Raw genomic sequence first — 24,091 nt, forward strand, 5'->3', positions numbered from 1 at the left:
ATCAGGGACATTCAGATCTTTCCTGTATAGTTCTTCTGTGTATTCTTGCCACCTCTTCTTAATCTCATCTGCTTCTGTTAGGTCTCTGCCTTCTTTGTCCTTTATCATGCCTGTCTTTGCACAAAACATTCCCTTGAGATCTCCGATTTTCTTGAAAAGATCTCTAGTCTTTCCCATTCTATTGTTTTCCTCGATTTCTTTGCATTGTTCATTTAACAAGGCCTTCTTGTCTCCTTGCTATTCTCTGGAACTCTGCATTCAGTTGGATATATCTTCCCCTTTCTCCTTTGCTTTTCGCTTCCCTTCTTTCCTCAGCTACTTGTAAAGCCTCATCAGACAGCCACTTGGCTTTCTTGCATTTCTTTTTCTTTGGGATCTCCTGAACAATGTTACTGACCTCTGTCCATAGTTCCTCAGGCACTCTGTCTATCAGGTCTAATCCCTGAAATCTATTCCTCACCTCCACTGTATATTCATCAGGGATATGATTGAGGTCATACCTGAATGGTTTAGTGGTTTTCCCTACATTCTTCAATTTAAGCCGAAATTTTGCAAGAAGCAGCTCATGATCTGAGCCACAGTCAGCTCCAGGTCTTGTTTTTACTGACTGTATGGAGCTTCTCCATCTTTGGCTGCAAAGGACATAATCAATCTGATTTCGATATTGACCATCTGGTGTTGTCCATGTGTAGAGTCGCCTCCTGTGCTGTTGGAAAAGAGTGTTTGCTATGATTAGCGTGTTCTCTTGGCAAAACTCTATTAGCCTTTGTCCTGCTTCATTTTGTACACCAAGGCCATGCTTGCCTGTTATCCCAGTGATTTCTTGACTTCCTACTGTAGCATTCCAATCCCCTATGATGAAGAGATCTTTTTTTGGTGTTAGTTCTAGAAGGTGTTGTAGGTCTTCATAGAACCGATCAACCTCAGCTTCTTCGGCCTCAGTGATAGGGGCATAGACTTGAATTACTGTGATGTTGAATGGTTTGCCTTGGATTTGTACTGAGATCATTCTATCGTTTTTGAGATTGTACCCCAGTACTGCTTTTCCCACCCTTTTATTGACTATGAGTGCTACTCCATTTCTTCTAAGGGATTCTTGCCCACAGTAGTAGATATGATGGTCACCTGAATTAAATTTGCCCATGCTTGTCTATTTTAGTTTGCTGATTCCCAAGATGTCGATGTTCAGTCTTGCCATCTCATGTTTGACCACCTCCAGCTTACCTTGATTCATTGATCTGACATTCCAGGTTCCTAAACAATATTGTTCTTTACAGCATCGGATTTTCTTTTCACCACCAGACACATCCACAGCTGAGTGTCCTTTCGGCTTTGACCCAGCCATTTCACTCTTTCTGGCGCTACTTGGAAATTCCCTCAGCTCTTCCCCAGTAGTATATTGGACACCTTCCGACCTGAGGGGCTCATCTTCTGGCGTCATATCTTTTAGCCTTGTGATACGTTCCGTGGGGTTTTCTTGGCAAGAATACTGGAGTGGGTTGCCATTTCCTTCTCCAGTGGACCACATTTTGTCAGATCTCTCCACCAGACCTGTCCGTCTTGGGTGGCCCTGCATGGCATAGCTTATGGCTTCACTGAGTTACGCAAGCCATGCGTAAGCCATGCACAACAAGGCAGTGATCCATGAAGGGGATTATTGATTATATTGAATACTATATTAAATATGAATTTATAAGCCTTCAAAAATGTTCTTTCCTGGTATAGAGTTATCATTCTTGGATTGTAACCTTTATCTTTTTGCCTATCTTGATCATCTCACTTCTGCTAAAAGCTTTGTTGATAAGCTTTGTTGATTTGTTGCTCAGTTCCCTCTCCTAACTTCACCTCCCTCTTTCTGTCAACCATAAACTTCAAGGCATTTTGTGATCTTTCCCAGTTATGTCCTATGTTTTATTATGTATGTCCCTGTGTTCCTTTCAGAATAGTTTTGTCTATTAGAACAAACTAGAGATTTGGGCATCTTGATGAGCTCTGAGTCTAGGAATCACACCATGGATGAGATGGATGAGTCCATTTCGTAAGTTAGGCCAGTTTACACTTACTTTTTTACGGTTTTTAAGTCTTGATTTGTAATCTGAACAGAGAGCTTCAACTATTTGGTGGTATAGAAATGTAATAAATAAATATAAATCAATGGTAACTGCCATATAAGCACCTAAGAGTATGCAGAGTTTTGCTTCAGCAGGTGCAGCTTGGCCGTATGGGTAAAGCCATGCACACAGCCACCATAGCATTACTCTACATGTTAAGATACAAATGATTGCTGTACTTGCAGCAAAGCTAAAGAAGTGAGAGCCATACAATCCTATGTGTGTTTACTCAAAATTTAGTAAGTCTCACTGTGTTCAGCAGGAGTTACTCCCAGGTAAATATGTATGTGATTGCACCCTCAGGCAGGATCCTGCTCGTTGTAGGCAAGATCGAAGATGACATGGATATAGTAAATAAATGTGAGATATTAGAATCTGTTTTTTCCCCTACTGTTGGTCTAATAGATATTGGTCCTTCCATGTGATTGTTCTTGCTTGTCCTGGAAAGTTGTGTGTGTTTCTTAAGGGTACATCTTTTTTAAGTGTACATTTCCACATAATGTAAGCTGACAAGATTTGTGGCTGGAAGAGAAGAATCATGAAGTACATGAAAGACATTGAGTTACTGGCAAGCAGAGCATGTGCTGGTAGAACAATGGAAAGTTAATTGGTGCACATTTGACACTAGACTGTGATGGATTGGTGGCTTTTTAAAATCTAGATGTTTAAAGTAGTTGGTGTGTTAAATAAGTTACATATTTAATATTTAAAAATAAGTACTTAGTGCCTTATCAGTCATCCTGGCCAGATCATTGGGTGCCAGTTGCAGAGAAATTGGAAATAACTCTGCCTCCATATTTCCCCTTACAGTCTCCATAAGTAAAAAAAAGGCTAGAGACTTGAATTGTAAAAAGAAAAGTCAGGGAAGCGGCCTGGAAATATCCCTAAGGTGATCAGCCTCCCAACTTCCTGTGGCTATCCCCTGATTCACCACTTTTTCCAGTTGGGATATAGGCACTGTCATGCTGTGATACTTCTCTCAGCCTTAACAAGCCAGAAAGACCATTGCAGTCAGTCAGAAGGCACACCAGGGCACTATTATACTGTAGTCTCATAGCCATTTAAGCACTAATCACCTGGGACAAAAGGAGCACTAACCTAATCATGAGTACACAGCGTTAGGCTGTTTCTGTTGTTGGGCTATTTCTGTTGTGATTGCAAAATTCTATCTAGTGTAGATTTCTTTCAAATCTAGGTACAAAATGTCCCTCATTTTGAAATCCAGCACTAAGGGTATAACTTTCTCAAGCCATCATTTAATGTCACTCAAACTCTGGTGGCAAGATTCCTTCCTTTTCCCTCCTCTGTTTCTCTGGGTTACCAGTACTAGTGAAACTAAAAGTATTTCATTATTAAACTTGCTTTGAAGATACAGCTAATATTTTCTGCTATTTATATTGTACATGAAGTCACAAATAGTGCTGCAGTATATATGTTTTGATACAGTGTATTTCTAATTATTGGGAATAATTTAGCTTATCCTTTGGCACATCTCTTACAGTGCAATCCTATACATGTCTTGCCAAACCATGGTTGAATGACTGAGAGAACCCCTGCAGGTTTACATGCTCCCTCCTCTACTTTCTGGCTTATGCTAACTATAGTTTGCTGTGATGTTTGAATTGGCAAACTGGGGTTAATGCCTTGATTCTGTTTGCAAATTTGAGGTTTGTAGGCAAGAAACTAAATTTTGTTTGCCAATTTGGATGTCATAGCAGAGAGCCAGTGTGGTGTAGTGGTTGGAGTGTTGGACTGGGACTTGGGAGATCTGGACTCTAGTTCCTACTTGGTCATGAAGTTCACTGGGTGAGTTCGGGCCTGTCATGGTCTCTCAGCCTAGCCTAGCCTATCCCACAGGGTTGTTATGAGGATAAAATGGAGACAAGGATCATGTACGCTGCCTAGGGTTCCTTGCAAGAGGAAAAGAGGTGGGATATAAATGTAGTAATAAATACAAATAATAAGTAAATAACAAACTCTGGTTTCCAAAAGCCAGGAAATGGCGGAGGGAACCTGCATGCAAGTGTGGTAGAAAGTGCATGAGCCACTGGGGCCCGTCACAGTTGCTAAACTGTGGTTTGATTATGGCATTGAAATTGAGCTTTAGCAAAACACATCCTTGCTATTTTGCGAACAACTTCAGACTTAAATATTCATTCTGGAGAAATCTATGCCTGTGTACTAGATAGTTACAGATTAGAGCGATAAACCTTGATTCTTTCTTTTTACATCTCTTTAGAATAACACTGCAACTTTACTTTTTGGAGTAAAGCTCTGCAATCTGAAATTCTGTATCAACAACAGTCAATGCTGCCCGGATGGCATTAGAATATTTAGCAATGCTTGAGTGGTATATCTCTGGAAATAAGTGGGAAGTCTCATTCATCTTTATATTGTAATGTTGTAATACAAGCTGACTCATCAGTTTAGGTAGCAGATGTCCAACTGAAGATGAGAATCCTTGGTTTCTCTTTGGTAGGCCTTTTACATGATGAAAGAAAGCTTTGTTGATTTAGGGTGCAAGCCTATGCATGTTTAGGCAGAAAAAAGTCCTACAACTCCCAAGATATCTCCAGCCAGCCATGCTGGCCGTGGCATGCAGGGAGTTGTAGGATTTTTTTCTGTCTAAACATGCATAGATTTCCCCCTTAATCGCTTTGATTTGATTAATTAAATCTGTAGATGAGTAAAAATCATTTTAAAGAAAAAGCATATTTTCTTCATTTTACATAATCCACATGTATCTAGTAGTAGGTGTCATCCTAGAAGAGGCATTCCCTCTTGTGTGAAAGAAGGGTGAATGCCTCTTCTAAGATGGTAATTACCATTTGCAGTGTTATACTTGTATTGCAATAATTACTTTTAATCAGTTGTCTTATCAAAAACACACACAAAACAATCTATCTGACAAATCACTTAAATATTGCAGCTCTGCTTTTTAAATTCTCTTTAGTTTGTTTAGCTTAGCAGCAGTTACAGCAATTTAACTGAGAAGAAGTTTTCTCAGAGTTGTCTGCTTAAAGGATTTTCCTAGCTGGGAAAGGACAGTAACCAGCAAATGCTGACAGATCTTACTGCATCTGGCCATATGTGCATGTGTGTTTTATTTATTTATTAAAACATCTTTAAACCACTCTTCATCCTTGCACATTCCAATATAGTGTACAAATATGATAAAATTATACATAATACAGTAAAACACTAAAACCACATCATCATCATAAAGACAAGAAGGCAGCAAATGCAATAGAACAGACAACATCAACTAATTAAAATGCCAGGTAGCAAAAAGGTTTTGTGCTGATGCTGAAACAATTGCATTGTTGATTCCAGGTGTACCTCCATGGAAGCATATTCCAAAGCTGGGGTGCCACAACCAAGAAGGCTATCCCCCTTGTGGATAATGTGCCCAAAGTATTTGGAGAAGAGCTTCCCCTGGCAATCTTAAGTGCAGTACATGCTTGGTTTCTGAACACCTACCCATTGACTTGAAACTATCATACAGCATCTAGTTTGTCAGTTAATGAGATCTCTTCTCCCTCTCCCATGAGGGGAGGGGGTGCTGGAGAAGAGGTCTCATTAGGATAACCACAGAAAACGAGGCAGCAAAACATCATTCTTGGTCAACAGGAAAAAAAAGCCTTGAGCTCTGTATTAAGACATACAATAACAATGTAGACGCTTAAGCCTCTTAAGTACCTCAAAGTCCCCTTGCTTTTTTTCCATAGAGGTCTTAACTCTCAACCACATTGAGATGATATGAAGAAAAGATCTTCATGTCAATGCTATCTAGGACTTCTAAGTAGCTATTAGAAAGAAGATAGAAATGAAGTCTTTTCATTGTGCTAGGCAAATTAAGCTCACTTAAAGATGTGGCCTTCTGAAGGCCTCTGTCTGGCAGCCAATGTGTTCTATAGCACATATCTTGGCAGTTAACATTAGCTGGGCAAATGTCATGGCTGTACATCATGAACTCCGATGCATGTATAAGCTAATAAATCAGAAATGAACTCGACCCCAATTCTGCAGTGCCATTACCCACTGCAGGAAAACTGTAGTTTTCTGAATGCCCATACAAGGCATAAAGCAGTAATATAAGAGACAGTTAGTTGGTCTTAAATGTACACACGTTTCTTCAGTGGTGTTCTTGTTGTCTCTTCCTCCTAGTTTCTCTCTGCACTATTATATTTGTAAAATCTGAATAATTCAGGGTAAGGCTCTCATTGATAGGAAGAGATAATATATTTCCAGGGTAGCATGTGAACTCTTCATGATGTGTTGTGTAGAATTGCTTAGCTGTATTGTCCAGAATCCAACCTTTTTCCTCTGCCAGTGGAAGTTTCCCTCAGCGGAACAAGAGGGGGTGGTTCAGTGATTTCCCCCTCCCTGCAGCCCCTTGTGCCCTCCAAATCTGTTCCAGAGGGTTGTGGGATCATCCAGAATTTCAGGGGACTGCAGGAGGTATGGGAACCACTGGAAATCACACCCCACCCCTGTTATGCTGACGGAACCCTTTTGCTAGCAGAGGGGAACTATTTGTATTCTTCTCTTTAGTTAAAATCTGGATAATTTATTGAGCAAATGGCTGTGCTAATTTTCTAGGTGATTGACAAAACAGGAGTATCTATTTTGAACATACTATGTTTCTAAGACTGCAGTCCAATACAGCAGCCTTCCCCAGCCTGGTGCCCTCCAGATGTTTTGGATTACAGCTCTTAAGAATTCCTGACCATCGACGAGGGCTGGGAGTTGAAATCCAAAGCATCCAGTGGGTACCAGGTTACAAAAGGCTGCTATACACTGTTACTTGAGAGTAAGTTTCGTTGAATTTACTGAGATTTACTTCTGAATAAACATGCCTAGGATTGCACTGTATGTGATGGTGCCTTGATCTTGATTAAACTATTAGAGTTAGGTCACCTAACTCCAAACCATTTTTTTTTTACCAAACAGTCATAAAAATAGTCCTATTATTTACTCCAATAAAATGAGTGTTTGCTTTTTAATTAAACATTTGTATTAATGTTCCCATTTGCTGTTCAAAACAAAACACACACAAACTATTGTATATTTGGAGTTGTATGTAATACCATTTATAAAGCTAAGGGTGCATGAACTTAGATCTGATTTTTGCCATTTATCAACGGGTTGCTTCATTTGAATAAGTGTCTATCTCTTTTTGATCAACCTGAAAAATTTGCATGCTATGCAGCAGCCATATTCTATACTTTATTAAATATCTGTCAATTATAAATATCAAGGTTTTACATTAATGTCAGGATAGTACATCAAAAATTCATGGAATATGTGACTTTTTCCAAGGGTATTTAATACTTAATGCATTTGTGTCATTTTTCTTTCTAGATATATTGACAGGTTTTATTAAGTGTTTGTTAGGGAGATTTCATTTTTACTGAGGGATTGTAAAGAGAAGCTGCGTGCTAAATCAATTTTTTAATCAGAGTATTCTTCTCTTGGTCACTACAGCTGAGATATGCTAACATATGTTAAAACACTGGAAAGCATTCTCAGAAATACAGCAATTAATTTATTTGTAACATTCTTTAATATATATCTTTTGCTGTGAGACGCTATTATTTTGTGTTAGTATTTCCTGTGCTCTATTAAGGGGGAAAGCTTGATTTTTCTAGAAATGTATAAATAGCTGCTGTAAGAAATTTCCTCTACAAATAGCGTTCTTGAAAGGTACAGATGGCTTTCAAAACTATTTTATAAAGCTTTGTAATTTTATTTTCCCTGACTATTTTTAATATCCGCTATTTAATTATTAACCACCAGTTGTGTTAAAATCTGGATGCGTACAGTTTTTTGCTACTACTTTAGCATTATCAACACAGATTGACAAAACTACGGTAGCGGCTAGAGGAATATCTGTGCAAAAAACCCATTCTATCACAATGCAAAATCAAAATGGTCTTTGCATTCTGATGTAACTTGTTTCCATGGCTAATATTTCAACATTAGTTAATGTCTGCTCCATCTTTAACCCCATGTACTTGTGTTGTTTGGAGCATTGTCATCAATATAGGAAATAAGAAAATATTGAAAGAAAGGTTAATAACTGAGGGTAATGTAAGTGTAGTCTTCATACATTGATCATCTATTCACAGTGAGGATGGGTGTGTATTTGTAATGACTTTTGTTCAGCGGACTATGATCTGGACCCAAGATATGTTAGGAAATGCCTACTGCAGTAGAAACTTCCCTGTTATCACCCTTAGGCTCCCCGGTGAGGCTCTGTTCCACATGTCCTTTATGATGAAGTAAGATCTACAAGGGTGTGAAGCAGGGCTTTTTTAGTGGTGGTGCTTTTTTAATGGAATGGTCTTGCCAAGAAAGTAATTTGCTCCTTTCTTCATCAGGTTAAGGTTGGTCTATTCACTCCAAAGCTTTTAACTGACTTTCACTAGAACCGACTATATTTGGCTTCTTTTAAACAACTATTGGTTTTATTATTATGCTTTACAAATATAATTCTAAACAATTTTTTGTAAGTTGCCTTTGCTAATTTTATTTCATTAGGAAAGTGACATAGGACATAATCCTATGAAGATAGTTGGCTGCCTCCGAAGTTGACTGGAGAGTGGAGATCTTTGCCTCCACTCTCCAGCCACCCTACATTTCTGCTAGATGGGCAATTTTGCCATCTAGCCGCAGCACTTCCTAAGGGGAGGGAGGAGGCTGGGGCATCCATAGGAAATGTTGTATGGCTGCCACCCCAATCTCTTCCCCTTTCTGCCCCCGGGAATGCCCCCTTTTCCTATCTCCGGGCTCTGTTTCTGAGTGTGGAGACGTAGCCAGAGCCGCACTGTCTGGGGCGCGGGGGGGCGGGGAGCACAGTTTTTGGGCTCTGAGATTGGAGCCCTGTTTCTGACCTCTGAGCCTTAGAAACTGAACAATCCTTTGCGTCTGGGGGACAAAGGGGGCATAGGATTGTTCCCTTATAAACATGACTATTAAAAACAAAGTCATGTGTGCTCTCATCTATGAAAAAGTCAACTGCTTTACATTCTGTGTTGAAATAGTCTGAATGGTTCTCTTAACTGATAATATTCCACCTTGGAGAAGATAGTCCTTCTGCATGTTTTTAAGACAGAAGTTCTAAAGTTGACTTCTGCCTTAAGTGTATTCTATTCTGATGCCAGTAGGTGGAGTCAGAGCCTTGCTAGCCATTTTTGCTTCAGAAATCCCAGTTTGTCTGTTAATGGGAAGAGTCATTTCTCAGTTAAGTGTTACACAAAAATTAAATAGAATAATGGGTCTTGTACTGTATAAGGCTATTTTATGGTATGTGTGGGCCTTTAAAAAGGAGCTTGTCCATAGCAAGGCAAGCTATAGGCCAAGTTTTTCCCCATGGCTCAGTGCAAAATATCTTATGCATAGGCAGTAACTAGCTACCCATGAACTTTGTGTTCTTGTTTAAGCCAGAGCCAAACCATATGCATAGTTTACGAAACATTAGTCTTAAGATTATGTTTTCCTGGTATTAATGGTAACAGACATAGAGTTTTCCTATATTTCAGGCTTTGTTTGAAATATTTATTTATAATGTGACTAGTGAGATGTTTCACCTAAATTGTGACTTCTGTGGCACTATATTTAGAGATGCAAATATGCTAAGCTTCACACAAATTATTTTTAAAATGCACAACCAAAACAGAGAAATCCGAAATGAAATTTTATATGAAAACCAAGTTGCTTATTCATTTATTAGTTGAGAGAGCCCTGGTTTTCAGAGCTAGTCCATCCACATGGCTAATTTAAGGGGTTGGAGAGAGCAGACACCTGGGACATAACACCCAATTGGCAGCCTTTTGTAGTACATAATTTGCCTAAAATTGTGCACTGAGCTCAAGCTTTTGTTTTCTAATTGATTTACGGTTTGAGCCACTTTTACCTCATCCCCTACTGTCCTGCACACAGTGCCAGCAAGTACATTACTGTGAGAGATGATAAATTACCATGCACTTGTAATGCTAATGCATCAAGAGTACAAAAAAATGAGCACACTACACATAGCTCCTTGCTTTAACAATGTTGCAAAGATACATCCAAGCTAAACTCATTTGTATCAGTAGAAATAACCATTTATTTGATCACTTACTGAAACCTGCCTATTCAACTGTAATTGAAATGGAATATTAAAATGATACTGTTAATGGCTCTTAATCTCTTAAGAGGGGGAAAGTTTTTAAAGCATTTTTAAAAGTCTATGATTTTTTTTAGCTTTTGTATTTAAATGTGTATAAGACAAAGTGGCCTTGAACTACTTTAATAAGTCATATGGCCAGAAATGAGGAGCAAGTTCTGTGTAATTAAATTTTCTTTTAAATCATTCTTATTTCCTCATAATAATTAAGGTCACTTTCCTTGCCCCTCTCTTCAGTTGTGTAATGTGACCAATATCTTAAAGAAAGAAATCAAATTGTCTCATTAGTTTTGTTCAATAATTGCTGTGGCACAGTCCATCTAACCTATGCTTGTCACCATAACTGCTTCAACATTTTAATCTATATATCTATGATTTCTGAAATATGTGTAACCTCTACTTTAAAAAAAAACTTTTTTTGGATGCAAGGAAAGGCAAAGATGCTTAAAATATATTTTATCCCCCCAAAGTATGACTAAGATATAGAATTAAAATTCCAGGGTAAGAGAAGAAGAAAACTGGGACAATCTCCTTTTTAAGTCAAATTTTCATGTATGGCATGGAGATGGTAGTCCACCTTAAATTCTTGTGTGTGTTATCTGTAGGTTCTAGTCTTTGAAATATGAAGAAACAGATTTATGGCGGCTGCTGGGCACAACAAATTAAGTTGACAGTGATGTATGAGAGCATAATAGCATGATGATCCCTCTGTAGCGCGGCTGGACGCCTCCTGCTTCATTTGGCTCTTGTTAGGATCTGTTAGGCAGCTAAATAATGAAATTCTGCTGACTGATTTCTTTTTGTTTTTTGTTTTTCCTTTTCACCTCTCTTCTAAATCCTCTATTTCTCAGACCCATCCCAATGCCAGCAAACTGCCATTAAAGGATTCTTTCAGTTACGATGATTACAGGTTTGTTTCCCTTTTTATATAAAAAGTAAGTTCTTAAGCTTTCAAATGCTTCCCAAGAAATAATCAAGTTATTAATCATGAATCAGTCACAGTAGATATGTTAAAGATCACAGAATCAAATTATTTTAGCCATTTAGATTTTAACCTCAGACAAAGTTTGTTAGCCACTTTGTTAACAACTGGCATTAGTTTATGGTTACTTTTAAATTTATTGTGTTATATTCCTTCCCAATATCTCTTTTGAATTGTTTTTGTATCAATAAGCTCAGCAGTTACTATCTGATAGTCTGTAAAATTGTTAAAATAAAATTAAAATGGTATTGAAAGATGCTGGGGCCTAGTTTATAGCAGAAGAAATAAAAATAATACAGATACTCTTTCTACATGTGAATGATTCCCAGAGAGAATATCTTAATTTTCTGGTTTCTTCTTAGTGGTGTTATAGAGCTGACATATTGAACTTAGACAAAATCTGATACAACTTGTGTGGGTTTTTTGTTTGTTTTTCAAAAGGCTGTACATTTGCCTTTCGGTTTTCAGAAGTTAGGGTGCTGCAGGTAATTGACATTAATCTGTAAAATTCTGGTATAGCAGTGAACACTTAATAAAGGTAAGAGTGGGATGTAATCTGCTGTTGGTAGGAAGCTGGGAAGGATTGTTGTAACCTGTGTAATCTGAATTGGAACTTTTTCTGTTACCTTCACTGAACTGAGAATTTTTGGCTTGTAGGTGGGCAGTTTCCTCCGTCATGACACGACAAAACCAGATTCCTGCTGAGGATGGCTCTCGAGTTACTTTAGCTCTGATTCCTTTGTGGGATATGTGTAATCACACCAATGGGCTGGTAAGGATATTGCTTTTTAGTGTGGTGTAGTGGCTAAAGTGCTGGACTGGGACTCGGGAGATCCGGGTTCTAGTCCCCACTTGGCTATGGAAGCTCACTGGGTGACTTTGGGCCAGTCACAGACTCTCAGCCCAACCCACCTCACAGGGTTGTTGTTGTAAGGATAAAATGGAGGAGCAGGAGGATTATGTATGCCACCTTGAGTTCCTTGGAGGAAAAAAGGTGGGATATAAATGAAATAAATAAATAAATAATTTATTCAGGAGCTTTTTGTGTGGATGGGAGTTCTGTTGTATATACTTCAAATGTAATGTATTCTTTCATATTTTAATGTCTAACTTGTATTGAAGATCTTGTATTATATTGAAGGTGTTGCACTGACTTACTCTAAGCTTCTTAGACATGTTTAAGGTGCTTGTGCTAACATATAAAGCCCTACGCAACTTAGGACCTGGGCACCTGATGGAGCGCTTTCTCCCATATATAGCGCTTTCACCCAGACATTAAGATATAGCGTGGATACTGTCTTGACGTTGCTGCATTTGCCTGGGGTTCAATATGTAGCAACCTGAGAGAAGGCATTTTTGATACAGGCACCCTGATTGTAAAACTTCCTCCCCCCTCATATATACTTGGCACCAAGTCTTACAACTTCTTCTACCAACATAAGATGTATTTGTTCACCCAGGCTTTTGATTCAATCTGTGTTTCTGCATCTTGTAAACTTTCGTACCTGTGTTTTTTGTTCTCCCCCGTTTTACTATTTTATCAGTGATGCTGTATTATTTTCATAGAATCATAGGGTTGGAAGGGGCCTACAAGACCATCGAGTCCAACCCCCTGTTGTGTTTTATTGGTTTGGTACCCTACTTTGGGATTATTTTATAATGAAAAGCAGGTAATAAATTATATGAATGAATGAATGCTCCCCGTAGCAGCAAGAACAAGTGGAAACTGATTTGATCATGGATCTGCTACATCTCATCTAGTCTTAAGCCTAGGGATAGATCCTATGTCTTTTATTTTATGTTATGTACAGTGCTTAGTGATGGTGGGTGTGCTAGAAATAATAAGTGCAAAGAATGAGTGGTGTTCAAAACTCCCACAATGTGCTAGTGCTCATTTCTGTTGGGAAAATAGAGATACTCTAACATATTCAGAACTCTGTCTGCTCATTGGAAGGACAGATACTGAAGCTGAAGCTCCAATATTTTGGCCACCTAATGCGAAGAGAAAACTCCCTGGAAAAGACCCTGATGCTGGGAAAGACTGAAGGCAAAAGGAGAAGGGGACGGCAGAGGATGAGATAGCTACATAGCATCACCGATGCAATGAATATGAACTTGAGCATCCTCTGGGAGACAGCAGAGGACAGGAAGGCCTGGCGTGCTATGGTCCATGGGGTCACGAAGAGTCAGACACGACTTAACGACTGAACAACAACAACAATAAGAATCATGGCTGTCAACTGATTTAGTTAATGGTTTATGCTGCTAAATCAAATCAGATCCTTAAAACTTATCTGATCAGTAGCAAGTAGGGTAGAGTGAGATACTTCTGTTGCCTACCAGAAATACTCACCATGTAGCAGTGCAGGGCCAGGGGATCATGGTCAGTCCTGCTTTTTGAAGGGGGTATTTTGGCAAAGTCACTCATTTCTCAGCTCACCTAGTACTGCTGAAGTGCATGTATTACCTAACTGTGAAACTTTCCAGTGCAGGTTTTTATTTTAGTGTGACCTCCTCTGAGGCGTATTGGTTATTTCCCCAGTCCCCACTGTCCGAACACTACCAGCTCTTGAACTGGAAGGAGAACAGAATGGCCCCAAATAATGCAAAGATCAGCCACGCTTGACCTAATGAGATTATATTAAATTACACTATACAAAAAACCTTCCTTTTAACTTCAGATTTTAGGCTAATCTGATAGAGTCCAACGTCTTCTCCACTTTCTCTCAGTTTCCTTTGACTGGTCTAATTATCCATTCAGAGTTTACACCTCAGTCATGAGTTTCTTAAACACAAACATATGGGAGTCAAAAGTGAGTTCCATAATACAATTTTTAAAAAAAACAAACATGAGTAACAGATATCTCTGATCTGGAATCCTTCTTGTGTTGTTTGGTTACAATGGACTTGAAATATGATTTGTATTCAAATATCCTTTGTAGCCCCTTCATGGATCACTGCCTTGTTGTGGCGAAGGGGCTTGCGTAACTCAGTGAAGCCATAAGCTATGCTGTGCAGGGCCACCCAAGACGGACAGGTCATGGCAGAGAGTTCTGACAAAATGTGGTCCACTGGAGAAGGAAATGGCAACCCACTCCAGTATTCTTGCCAAGAAAACCCCATGGAAAGTATCACAAGGCTAAAAGATATGACGCCGGAAGATGAGCCCCTCAGGTCGGAAGGTGTCCAATATGCTACTGGGGAAGAGCAGAGGGTATTTCCAAGTAGCGCCAGAAAGAGTGAAGCGGCTGGGCCAAACCCGAAAGGACACTCAGCTGTGGATGTGTCTGGCGGTGAAAAGAAAATCCGATGCTGTAAAGAACAATATTGTTTAGGAACCTGGAATGTCAGATCAATGAATCAAGGTAAGCTGGAGGTGGTCAAACATGAGATGGCAAGATTGAACATCGACATCTTGGGAATCAGCGAACTAAAATGGACAGGCATGGGCGAATTTAATTCAGGTGACCATCATATCTACTATTGTGGGCAAGAATCCCTTAGAAGAAATGGAGTAGCACTCATAGTCAACAAAAGGGTGGGAAAAGCAGTACTGGGGTACAATCTTAAAAATGATAGAATGATCTCAGTACGAATCCAAGGCAAACCATTCAACATCACAGTAATTCAAGTCTATGCCCCAACCACTGAGGCCGAAGAAGCTGAGGTTGATCGGTTCTATGAAGACCTACAACACCTTCTAGAACTAACACCAAAAAAAGATGTCCTCTTCATCATAGGGGATTGGAATGCTAAAGTAGGAAGTCAAGAAATCACCGGGATAACAGGCAGGCATGGTCTTGGTATACAAAATGAAGCAGGACAAAAGCTAATAGAGTTTTGCCAAGAGAACATGCTGATCATAGCAAACACTCTTTTCCAACAGCACAAGAGGCGACTCTACACATGGACGTCACCAGATGGTCAATATCGAAATCAGATTGATTATGTCCTTTGCAGCCAAAGATGGAGAAGCTCCATACAGTCAGTAAAAACAAGACCTGGAGCTGACTGTGGCTCAGATCATGAGCTGCTTCTTGCAAAATTTCGGCTTAAATTGAAGAACGTCGGGAAAACCACTAAACCGTTCAGGTATGACCTAAATCATATCCCTGATGAATATACAGTGGAGGTGAGGAATAGATTTCAGGGATTAAACCTGATAGACAGAGTGCCTGAGGAACTATGGACAGAGGTCCGTAACATTGTTCAGGAGGCAGCAACGAAATCCATCCCAAAGAAAAAGAAATGCAAGAAAGCCAAGTGGCTGTCTGATGAGGCTTTACAAGTAGCTCATGAAAGAAGGGAAGCGAAAAGCAAGGGAGAAAGGGGAAGATATACCCAACTGAATGCAGAGTTCCAGAGAATAGCAAGGAGAGACAAGAAGGCCTTCTTAAATGAACAATGCAAAGAAATCGAGGAAAACAACAGAATGGGAAAGACTAGAGATCTCTTCAAGAAAACTGGAGATCTCAAGGGAACGTTTTGTGCAAAGATGGGCATGATAAAGGACAAAGAAGGCAGGGACCTAACAGAAGCAGATGGGATTAAGAAGAGGTGGCAAGAATACACAGAAGAACTATACAGGAAAGATCTGAATGTCCCTGATAACCATGATAGTGCGGTCACTGAACTTGAGCCGGACATCCTAGAGAGTGAAGTCAAGTGGGCCTTAGGAAGCATTAGTAACAACAAAGCTAGCGGAGATGACAGTATTCCAGCCGAGCTATTTAAAATCCTAAAAGATGATGCTGTTAAAGTGCTGCATTCAATATGCCAACAAATCTGGAACACTCAACAGTGGCCACGAGACTGGAAAAGGTCAGTTTACATTCCAATTCCAAAGAAGGGCAACGCCAAAGAGTGTTCAAACTACCGCACAATTGCGCTCATTTCACATGCCAGCAAGGTGATGCTCAAAATCCTACAAGCTAGGCTTCAGCAGTATGCGAACCGAGAACTACCGGAAGTACAAGCTGGGTTTCAAAGAGGCAGAGGAACTAGAGATCAAATCGCCAACATTCGCTGCATCATGGAGAAAGCAAGAGAATTCCAGAAAAACGTCTATTTCTGCTTCATTGACTACGCTAAAGCCTTTGATTGTGTGGATCACAACAAACTCTGGCAAATTCTTAAAGTGATGGGAGTACCAGACCACCTTACCTGTCTCCTGAGAAACCTGTACGAGGGTCAAGAAGCAACAGTAAGAACCAGACATGGAACAACCGATTGGTTCAAAATTGGGAAAGGAGTACGACAAGGCTGCATATTGTCACCCTGCTTATTTAACTTATATGCAGAGTACATCATGAGAAATGCCGGGTTGGATGAATCAGAGGTCGGAATTAAGATTGCCGGGAGAATTATCAACAACCTCCGATATGCAGACGATACCACCCTAATGGCAGAAAGCGAAGAGGATCTAAAGAGCCTCTTGTTGAGGGTGAAAGAGGAGAGTGCAAAAGCTGGTTTGAAACTCAACATTAAAAAAACTAAGATCATGTCATCTGGCCCTATCACTTCCTGGCATATAGAAGGGGAAGAAATGGAAGCAGTGACAGATTTTACTTTCTTGGGCTCCAAGATCACCGCAGACGGTGACTGTAGCCATGAAATTAAAAGACGCTTGCTCCTTGGGAGGAAAGCTATGGCCAACCTAGACAGCATAGTAAGAAGCGGAGACATCACCTTGCCGACAAAGGTCCGTCTAATCAAAGCTATGGTTTTCCCAGTAGTAATGTATGGCTGTGAGAGCTGGACTATAAGGAAGGCTGAGCGCCGAAGAATTGATGCTTTCGAACTGTGGTGCTGGAGAAGACTCTTACGAGTCCCCTGGACTGCAAGGAGGTCAAATCAGTCCATCCTAAAGGAAATCAACCCTGAGTGCTCATTGGAAGGACAGATACTGAAGCTGAAGCTCCAATATTTTGGCCACCTAATGCGAAGAGAAAACTCCCTGGAAAAGACCCTGATGCTGGGAAAGACTGAAGGCAAAAGGAGAAGGGGACGGCAGAGGATGAGATGGCTAGATAGCATCACGGATGCAATGAATATGAACTTGAGCACGCTCCGGGAGAGAGCGCAGGACAGGAAGGCCTGGCGTGCTATGGTCCATGGGGTCACGAAGAGTCGGACACGACTGAACGACTGAACAACAACAATCCTTTGTAGGTAAAAGAAACATTACAGATAATCCTTTAGAAGGGCTCACTTGCTCATCAATTAAATTTACTCAATAACTTGATAGTCCTATATATTTATGACTACTGTAGAAGTTAAAACACCTTATGAAATAAACATGAATTTTACATAACATTAAAAGGCCAAGTCATATTAAAAATGGAAAGTTACCAAACACAGGGCATCCCTCCCTGAAATCAGGAAATAGATCTCTATTGAAGCTATAAGGAAGTTGCTACTTTTGCATTCCCTCAGAATTATATCATGGTAATAGTCCTGCATAGCTCGTACCTCAGTACAGTTCTCTGCAAAGGTGAATGAAATTATTGAACACCAACTTTGCATTTAATCCCAATGGCTGAAACAATGTTTACTAAAAATCCAAAACCTCTCTGGCTATAATAACAGTATATCCAGAGGTCAGTCGTCTTGTACTTTTGTGACTGTACTAGTTCCACCACAAAAATTATTGTAAAATATTGCTACTTCCTGGTAAAAGAACCGCTATGAACTGTCTGTTTTTCATCCTACCAATCTTTCGAATTTACTTGCTTTTCTAGAAGTCATAAAATATCTGTAAAGAATATTTCTTTTCTGGCTGTGGAATTCTGTGCATATCTACTCAGACCTAGACATGCACAGAATTGTGTTGGGTCCCATTCAGTGTAATTTATTCCCAGGTAAGTGTCCATAGGATTAGAGCCTTAGTCTACTTGCTCTGCAATCCCAAATGCTTATATGGGAGTAGTAGTAATATTGTTTACGTAGTGCTTTAAAGAGCTAAAAACAGTTCACATGCATATTCTTAGTGCACCAGTTCTGTAATATAGGCTAGTATCATCCCTAGACTGTGGATTTGGAGGTGGGGGCAGGGGATGGAGGAGAAGTGGAGAGGTAATTGGTTGCCCAAGGCTACCCAGTGGGTTTTTTTTTATTTAGGTAAGAGTTGAAACAGGGATGTCCCTGCTCACATTCTTAGCCACTATGCTACATGAGCTCTCAAGTCCTATTAAGCTCAATGAAATGTCTCCCTGTGAACATAGGAGCACAATCTTGGCCTCTATTTCCATATTGGTGGTCCAGGAAATCCAGGCTCAGTTCATGAAAGCCAGAAGAGACGTGGTGTTGCCTACTCTGAAGTCTGTTGCAAAGTTGGTGCTGAGATGTTTCTCCAGTCAGTCAGCTATAATGCATCTTTATTCTTGCTTTTCCCCATGGGCCCTTTTTCTTCCACAAGCGAAATAGTAAAAGGCTGTTTTGGTTTTAGTTGGAACTATGTCCATCCTGTTTTTTCCTGCTTCTGACACTACTAATTAGATCATCCTGCGCTAAGAACTCTGTCAAGAATACTGTCTTCATGCATTTCTCATTGTTATCCTTTAGCAGCATTGTGACTTGCCAGTCAGATTGAGTAGTGGTGCTGCCCACTGGAGAAGGAATATAATCATTTGAACCCACTGGGCAAGGAATATAATCATTTACCGACCAGGCAAAAGAGTCCAATAACATTGATATTAAAATTATAGAAAAGCAGAGTTAGAAGAGATTCATGGGTCATAAAATCTGTCCACTATATTCATCTGTTGATACTAAGCACCACAGCTGGAGAAAAGAAGCAACATGTTTCCTTTTTCCAGGGTGATTTCTGTACAAAACTGTTTTTTCCCCCACCAGCCAAATTTATATTTTATGTATTTATTTTTATTTATTTGATTAGTACTCCACCTTTCTACCAAGAAAAATTACACTCAAGGTGGCTTTATATTGATTACTTAGTTCCACAACATCTATTGCTTAGTTCTGCAAACAGCTGTTGTGCTTCTCACAGTTGTTGCAGGGTTCTGTGATGCGTCCCTAATATTTTTCACTGTCATTGGGTTCTATAAAACAGACTTACAAGATGGCGTTGAGGGGTATGGCAGTTTAGTCTGTTTGCTTATTTGTTTATTTAAAGCATTTTTATCCTGCTCTTCAGCTAAAAAGGTTCCCGGAGTGGTTTACATGCAATCAGTAAAGGAAGACATCCCCTGCCCACAAGCTTACAGTCAGAGAGAAGGTGATGAGGAGGGGAGAGGAAAATAGGCTACCTTGGAAACTAATTCTTAAAGTTACGTCGTAGTTATAAAGACAAGCTGGAAGGGAAACAGTTCAGGGAGGGGAAGAGCCAAATGTAGTTGGTGTCTCAGCAGAGAGTGGCCAGGCTTCCCATCTTTCCCTCTGCTTCAGCCTGGCTTAATAGCTGCTGCCAGGTCGTTATTTGTGGTCTTCATTTGAAATGTAATTGGAAACAAAATGTCAGAATGTTAAACCAGACGCTTTGTTCACTGAAATTTAAATACATAGGTGATCATGAATTCTGAAAAAGTGATGTGTGTGTGGGAGGGGGTTAAAGTTTATCTGTGAGAAATTATAAATTCTGAAGTGCTTTCCTTAATTAAATACAGTAAGCCTCATTCAGATGTTTCTTCCTGTTCGTGATAAAACTAGAGCTTTTTCTCCCTGGTCTGGGGATTGTTAAACAGTGAATTGTATTCTTTCAGGACAGTTGATGACAATGAACATATTTCCAATGAGTGTGCTTAATTTATCACTTTGAATTTCATTGTGGCTTAGAGCAGGGGCTTGCGAACTATACCTTCTGCCCCACAAAGGGTGCTATCTACTTTACTTAGGTTCCTGCCTTCAAACTATGTGGTGTTATTGTATACCTGGTCTATATGGGTTATATCCATTGGGTGGCTTTGCACTAATGGAATGTGCTACCATTTGCACAAGATACCATTTGCGCAAACTTTTTGCCAATCCCCCCTACCTACGGCAGCCCTCTGTACAGTATCTCATACTGTTCTACAGGGTTCCTAACCCCCAGGAGGAGCTTTTCAGGATATGCTAAAAACTGCAGTGGGTAGAAGGAATGGATGAAAATCAGATGACCTGCCTTGCATAAATGGGAGGACTTTCCACTAGTGCAAAGGCACAGTTGGAAACAACCTTATATGTTCGCTCATTGGGTTGCTGCAGAATGGCCAGGCATCTGCAAACCGTACTTTTACTATTCAGCCTTTTAAAATAAAAGTCTTAAGTTGCAACAAAATACAACATTTTCCAGGGCAAATTGAGGTGAGGCAGTGGAAATGTTCTGTTTGTGTCTGGGATCAGTAATGTTTGGGCTGAGGACTAGTAAACTGAAACTAAGTTGTGATAAAATGGGCATACTGCTCATAGGTGGTTAGTCTGACAGGTACGATGGTGTTCAAACAGTTCTAGGTGGGGTTGCGTTCCCTCTAAAGCAGGGGTGAGCAACACGTAGGCCAAAAAAGGGTCACAACTCCCATCACGCCTCACCATTACCTATGCTGACTAAAGGTGATGGGACTTGTTAGCCAAAGAATCTGGAGGACCACAAGTTGCTCGCCCCTGTTCTAAAGGATCAGCTTGCAGCCTAGGGGTGCTTGTTACTGGAGGCCAAAGTGCAGTGCCTTTCACAAGAAAGGCTGTTGTGCTAGCTGCAACCTCTCCTGGACAGAGATATCATGGCCACAGTTATCCATGATCTGGTAACCTCCAGGTTAATTATCACAATCTAATTTATATGTGAGGCTGCCTTTGATGACTATTTGGAAATTTTGGTTAATCCCAATTGCAGCAGCTAGGGTGCCAAGGACCAGCCAAAAGGAACATATTCCACCAGCTGTATGGAAACTAAGCTAAGGAAAAGTTATGAAGAAAAAACGAAGTTTGCATTTTAATAAAGATTTTGTCCCTTAATGCATCATTTTGATCATTCCCTCACATATTTTTCTGTTCTTACTTGGTTATTAGTTACTTGTTGCTTCCCCATAATGTAGAAGGGAATGTTTCTCTGGAGCTTAATGAATGTTGAGAGCAATAGGAAATGTGCTTATGGCTTTGAAGAAATGCAGGTCTGAACTCGCAGTCAGAACTGTCCATTAACTCTTTGGATTTTCTCATGGTTCAGAGCCCTTGGCTTTGGCATTCTCTTTCTCCAACTCCGTCTTTCCTACTGCATTTTCCCTGAGTGCCTGTGCTGGGGATTAGCTAGGGCTATGCTGCCAGTCCCGATAGGGGCAACAGTCTGTGGGGGAACAGGAAAAAACAGATTTGTAGAACTTTAAAAATTCCCACATTTCAAGTTTTGCTCTTATTTAGGAATAGTTTAAATAAATCAAACAGTATGAAGAAAAGAATCACAAGAAGCACGAAGAGGGGGAAAAATCTCCACCAATGAAAGTGGGGTGGAGAGGATAGAGAAACAGATTTATTAAACTTTTTTTTTAAAAAAAATTCAGCATGATTTTCCAGTAGTGATCAGCATTGCAGGGCATCATGGAATATTCATCCCTGGCACTGGCAGGAATGGCAGTCCACCAACAGCACACTTTAAAAGATCCTGCAGCACATCTAAATGTGAAAGTTGGCATGCAGCCACAATGCCCACTAAGAGAGCAATCCAGTGCTTGTCAACCCTCCACTGGTCAGACCTCTGACATTGGAGCCCCTGACATTTTCAAAGCCTTGCAAGGTTCTTGCTGGCAGAGTGGAAGTAATGACAGAGCTGGTTTTTGACACACACACACCCCCCACAGGTCTTGTCCCCCACTTATGATAAAATTCCCTTGCCTTAGACTACCTTCAGGGTTGGTCTGAATGTTCTCCCATGTTTGGAGTGTGGTTGAGGGCTAGGAGGGCTGTGGATCTGCAAGATCCAGGCCCCTCAGGGTTCCAACTTTAGGAAGGAAGCTACTGTGGAGGTTTCTAATGGTGGCTAGGAGAAGAGGTTTGTGCTCAGATTTTACCTCTCTGAAGTCAGAGCCCTGTCTACAGGGTTGGAGAGGAAAATTCAAACAGTCCTATGGCCCCTGGTACACCCTCCCCAGGACCATAGGATTGCTCTCTAGATGACTCGAAAGCCCTACAGAAAAACCACAGACTTCAGAGACAGCTATGGAAAATAAAAAGGGACTCTATGGAAAATAAAAAGGGACTGAAACGTGTAGAGGGAAAAAATTGACACACAGGCAAGTTACGCATTCCATAAAACCAGCAAGAAAAAAATAATAAAAAATAAAAACTTAGGGAGCGCCTTCTCTCCTACATTCCAGTCTGCCACCTAAGGTCCTCTGAGGGCTATGTGCTGCAGCTACCTAATGTGAGATTAGCAGCCATACACAAGAGGACCTTTTCCTTTGCCACCCTCTCAGTTGTGGAACGACCTGCCTTTGAAATGCACCTGCTGACCTCTTTGAAAGTTTTTAAGCAGGCAGTAAAGACTCTAATATTCTGGCAGGCCTTCCCTTTTTAGAACTCGCGTTCCTCTTTGTTGACTCTTATATGCTGTTTTTATGCTGTGTTGTTTTTATTGTTGGATGTTCTGTTAAATTGTTTTTAACTTTGTACACTGCCTAAAGTATTTGCATATAGGCCGGTTATAAATTGAACAAATAAAAAATAAATATAATAACGTAATCTGCCCAGAGAGCGTCTGTTATTGGGTGGATTAAAAATATAATAAGCTTCAAAGAACACTGAAGCACCTAAAATAGGGCTTTCACCCAATTAAAAAAGCTTTAGTTGATAAATCTATGAATCAATTAAATCAGCATATGAAAAATGAAGAAAAAAGCATATTCCCTTTGTATTTAGATGATGATACACTTGTCATAGCGGGTAACATCTGAGAAGAGGCATTCCCTGTTCTGTGAAATAGGAGGAATGCCTCTTAGGAACATAGGGAACTGCCTTATACTGAGTCAGACCATTGGTCCATCTAGCTCCGTATTGTCAACACTGACTGGCGTTGGCTTTCCACGGTTTCATGCAGGGGTGTTTCTTGCTATTCCTGGAGATGCTGGGGATTGACAACATGCAAAGCATGTGGTCTACCACTGAATTACATCCCTCTTCTGAGAAGGCAGTTTTTAAAATTGCTTTAAAATAATTTATCAATAAAAAACCCTCATCTGCCTGATTAATCAAATATTTTAAATCCTAGGCTCTGGAACTCCCTTCCTAGGGAGGCCAATCTCACTTCTTCACTAACAACTTTCTGGAAGTTAGTGAAGACCTTCCTTTTTAGGCAGATAATTTTTAGAGGATGATTTTACTTGCTGTTTTAACTAGTCTCTGTTTTTAATATATTTTGAATATTTTTCATTGCTGTGGGTTGTGTCTTTCCACTGCTGTTTTGTGTTTTATGTTATAGAGGGATGTTTTTAATGGTTAAATTTTCATTTTTTGTGAGCTGCCTAGAAATCTTTGGAAAATGGGGAGGATATATAAATGTTTTAAAATAAATGTGCTTATCTAACACTGTTTGACTAAACATTGCAGCCCTTCCAGATTTTGGTTTCATCTTACACCTTCAGGACACTATTGTGTCTGAGTAATATGCTCCTTCTTGTTGGTATGTTTTCTATATTGTACAATATGATTGATCAAGAGCATTCCAGTTTTATGAAAATCATGTTCTGGGATTGCTCATGTTAATAGGAGTCTCTTTAGCCCTTGGGATTTTTAAAAGAAATATGCTTAAGTGGCAACTCCTTCCTCTTTGACTGTTCCTACAGTAAAATCCAGAATCTAAGAATAATTACCTAAGTTTCAAATAAAGGGATTATTTGGAAGTTA

The 24,091-nt window shown here is 40.0% G+C and overlaps 1 protein-coding gene across 4 annotated transcripts in view; it reads left to right on the forward strand.

The window, feature by feature from the left end:
• Positions 1-24,091, forward strand: part of SETD3 (SET domain containing 3, actin N3(tau)-histidine methyltransferase) — a 59,496-nt gene that overhangs the window by 28,597 nt on the left and 6,808 nt on the right. For all 4 annotated transcript variants that reach the window (XM_084839305.1, XM_084839323.1, XM_084839298.1 and 1 more), the window contains exons 7-8: positions 11,133-11,191; positions 11,921-12,035. In XM_084839305.1, coding sequence (XP_084695431.1) covers positions 11,133-11,191; positions 11,921-12,035 — 174 coding nt within the window. The remainder of the gene's footprint in view (positions 1-11,132; positions 11,192-11,920; positions 12,036-24,091) is intronic.

This window comes from Heloderma suspectum, chromosome 1 (assembly GCF_057233095.1).
Source record: "Heloderma suspectum isolate Gila_16-S chromosome 1, 16-S_ref, whole genome shotgun sequence".
NCBI classification, from domain to species: domain Eukaryota; kingdom Metazoa; phylum Chordata; class Lepidosauria; order Squamata; family Helodermatidae; genus Heloderma; species Heloderma suspectum.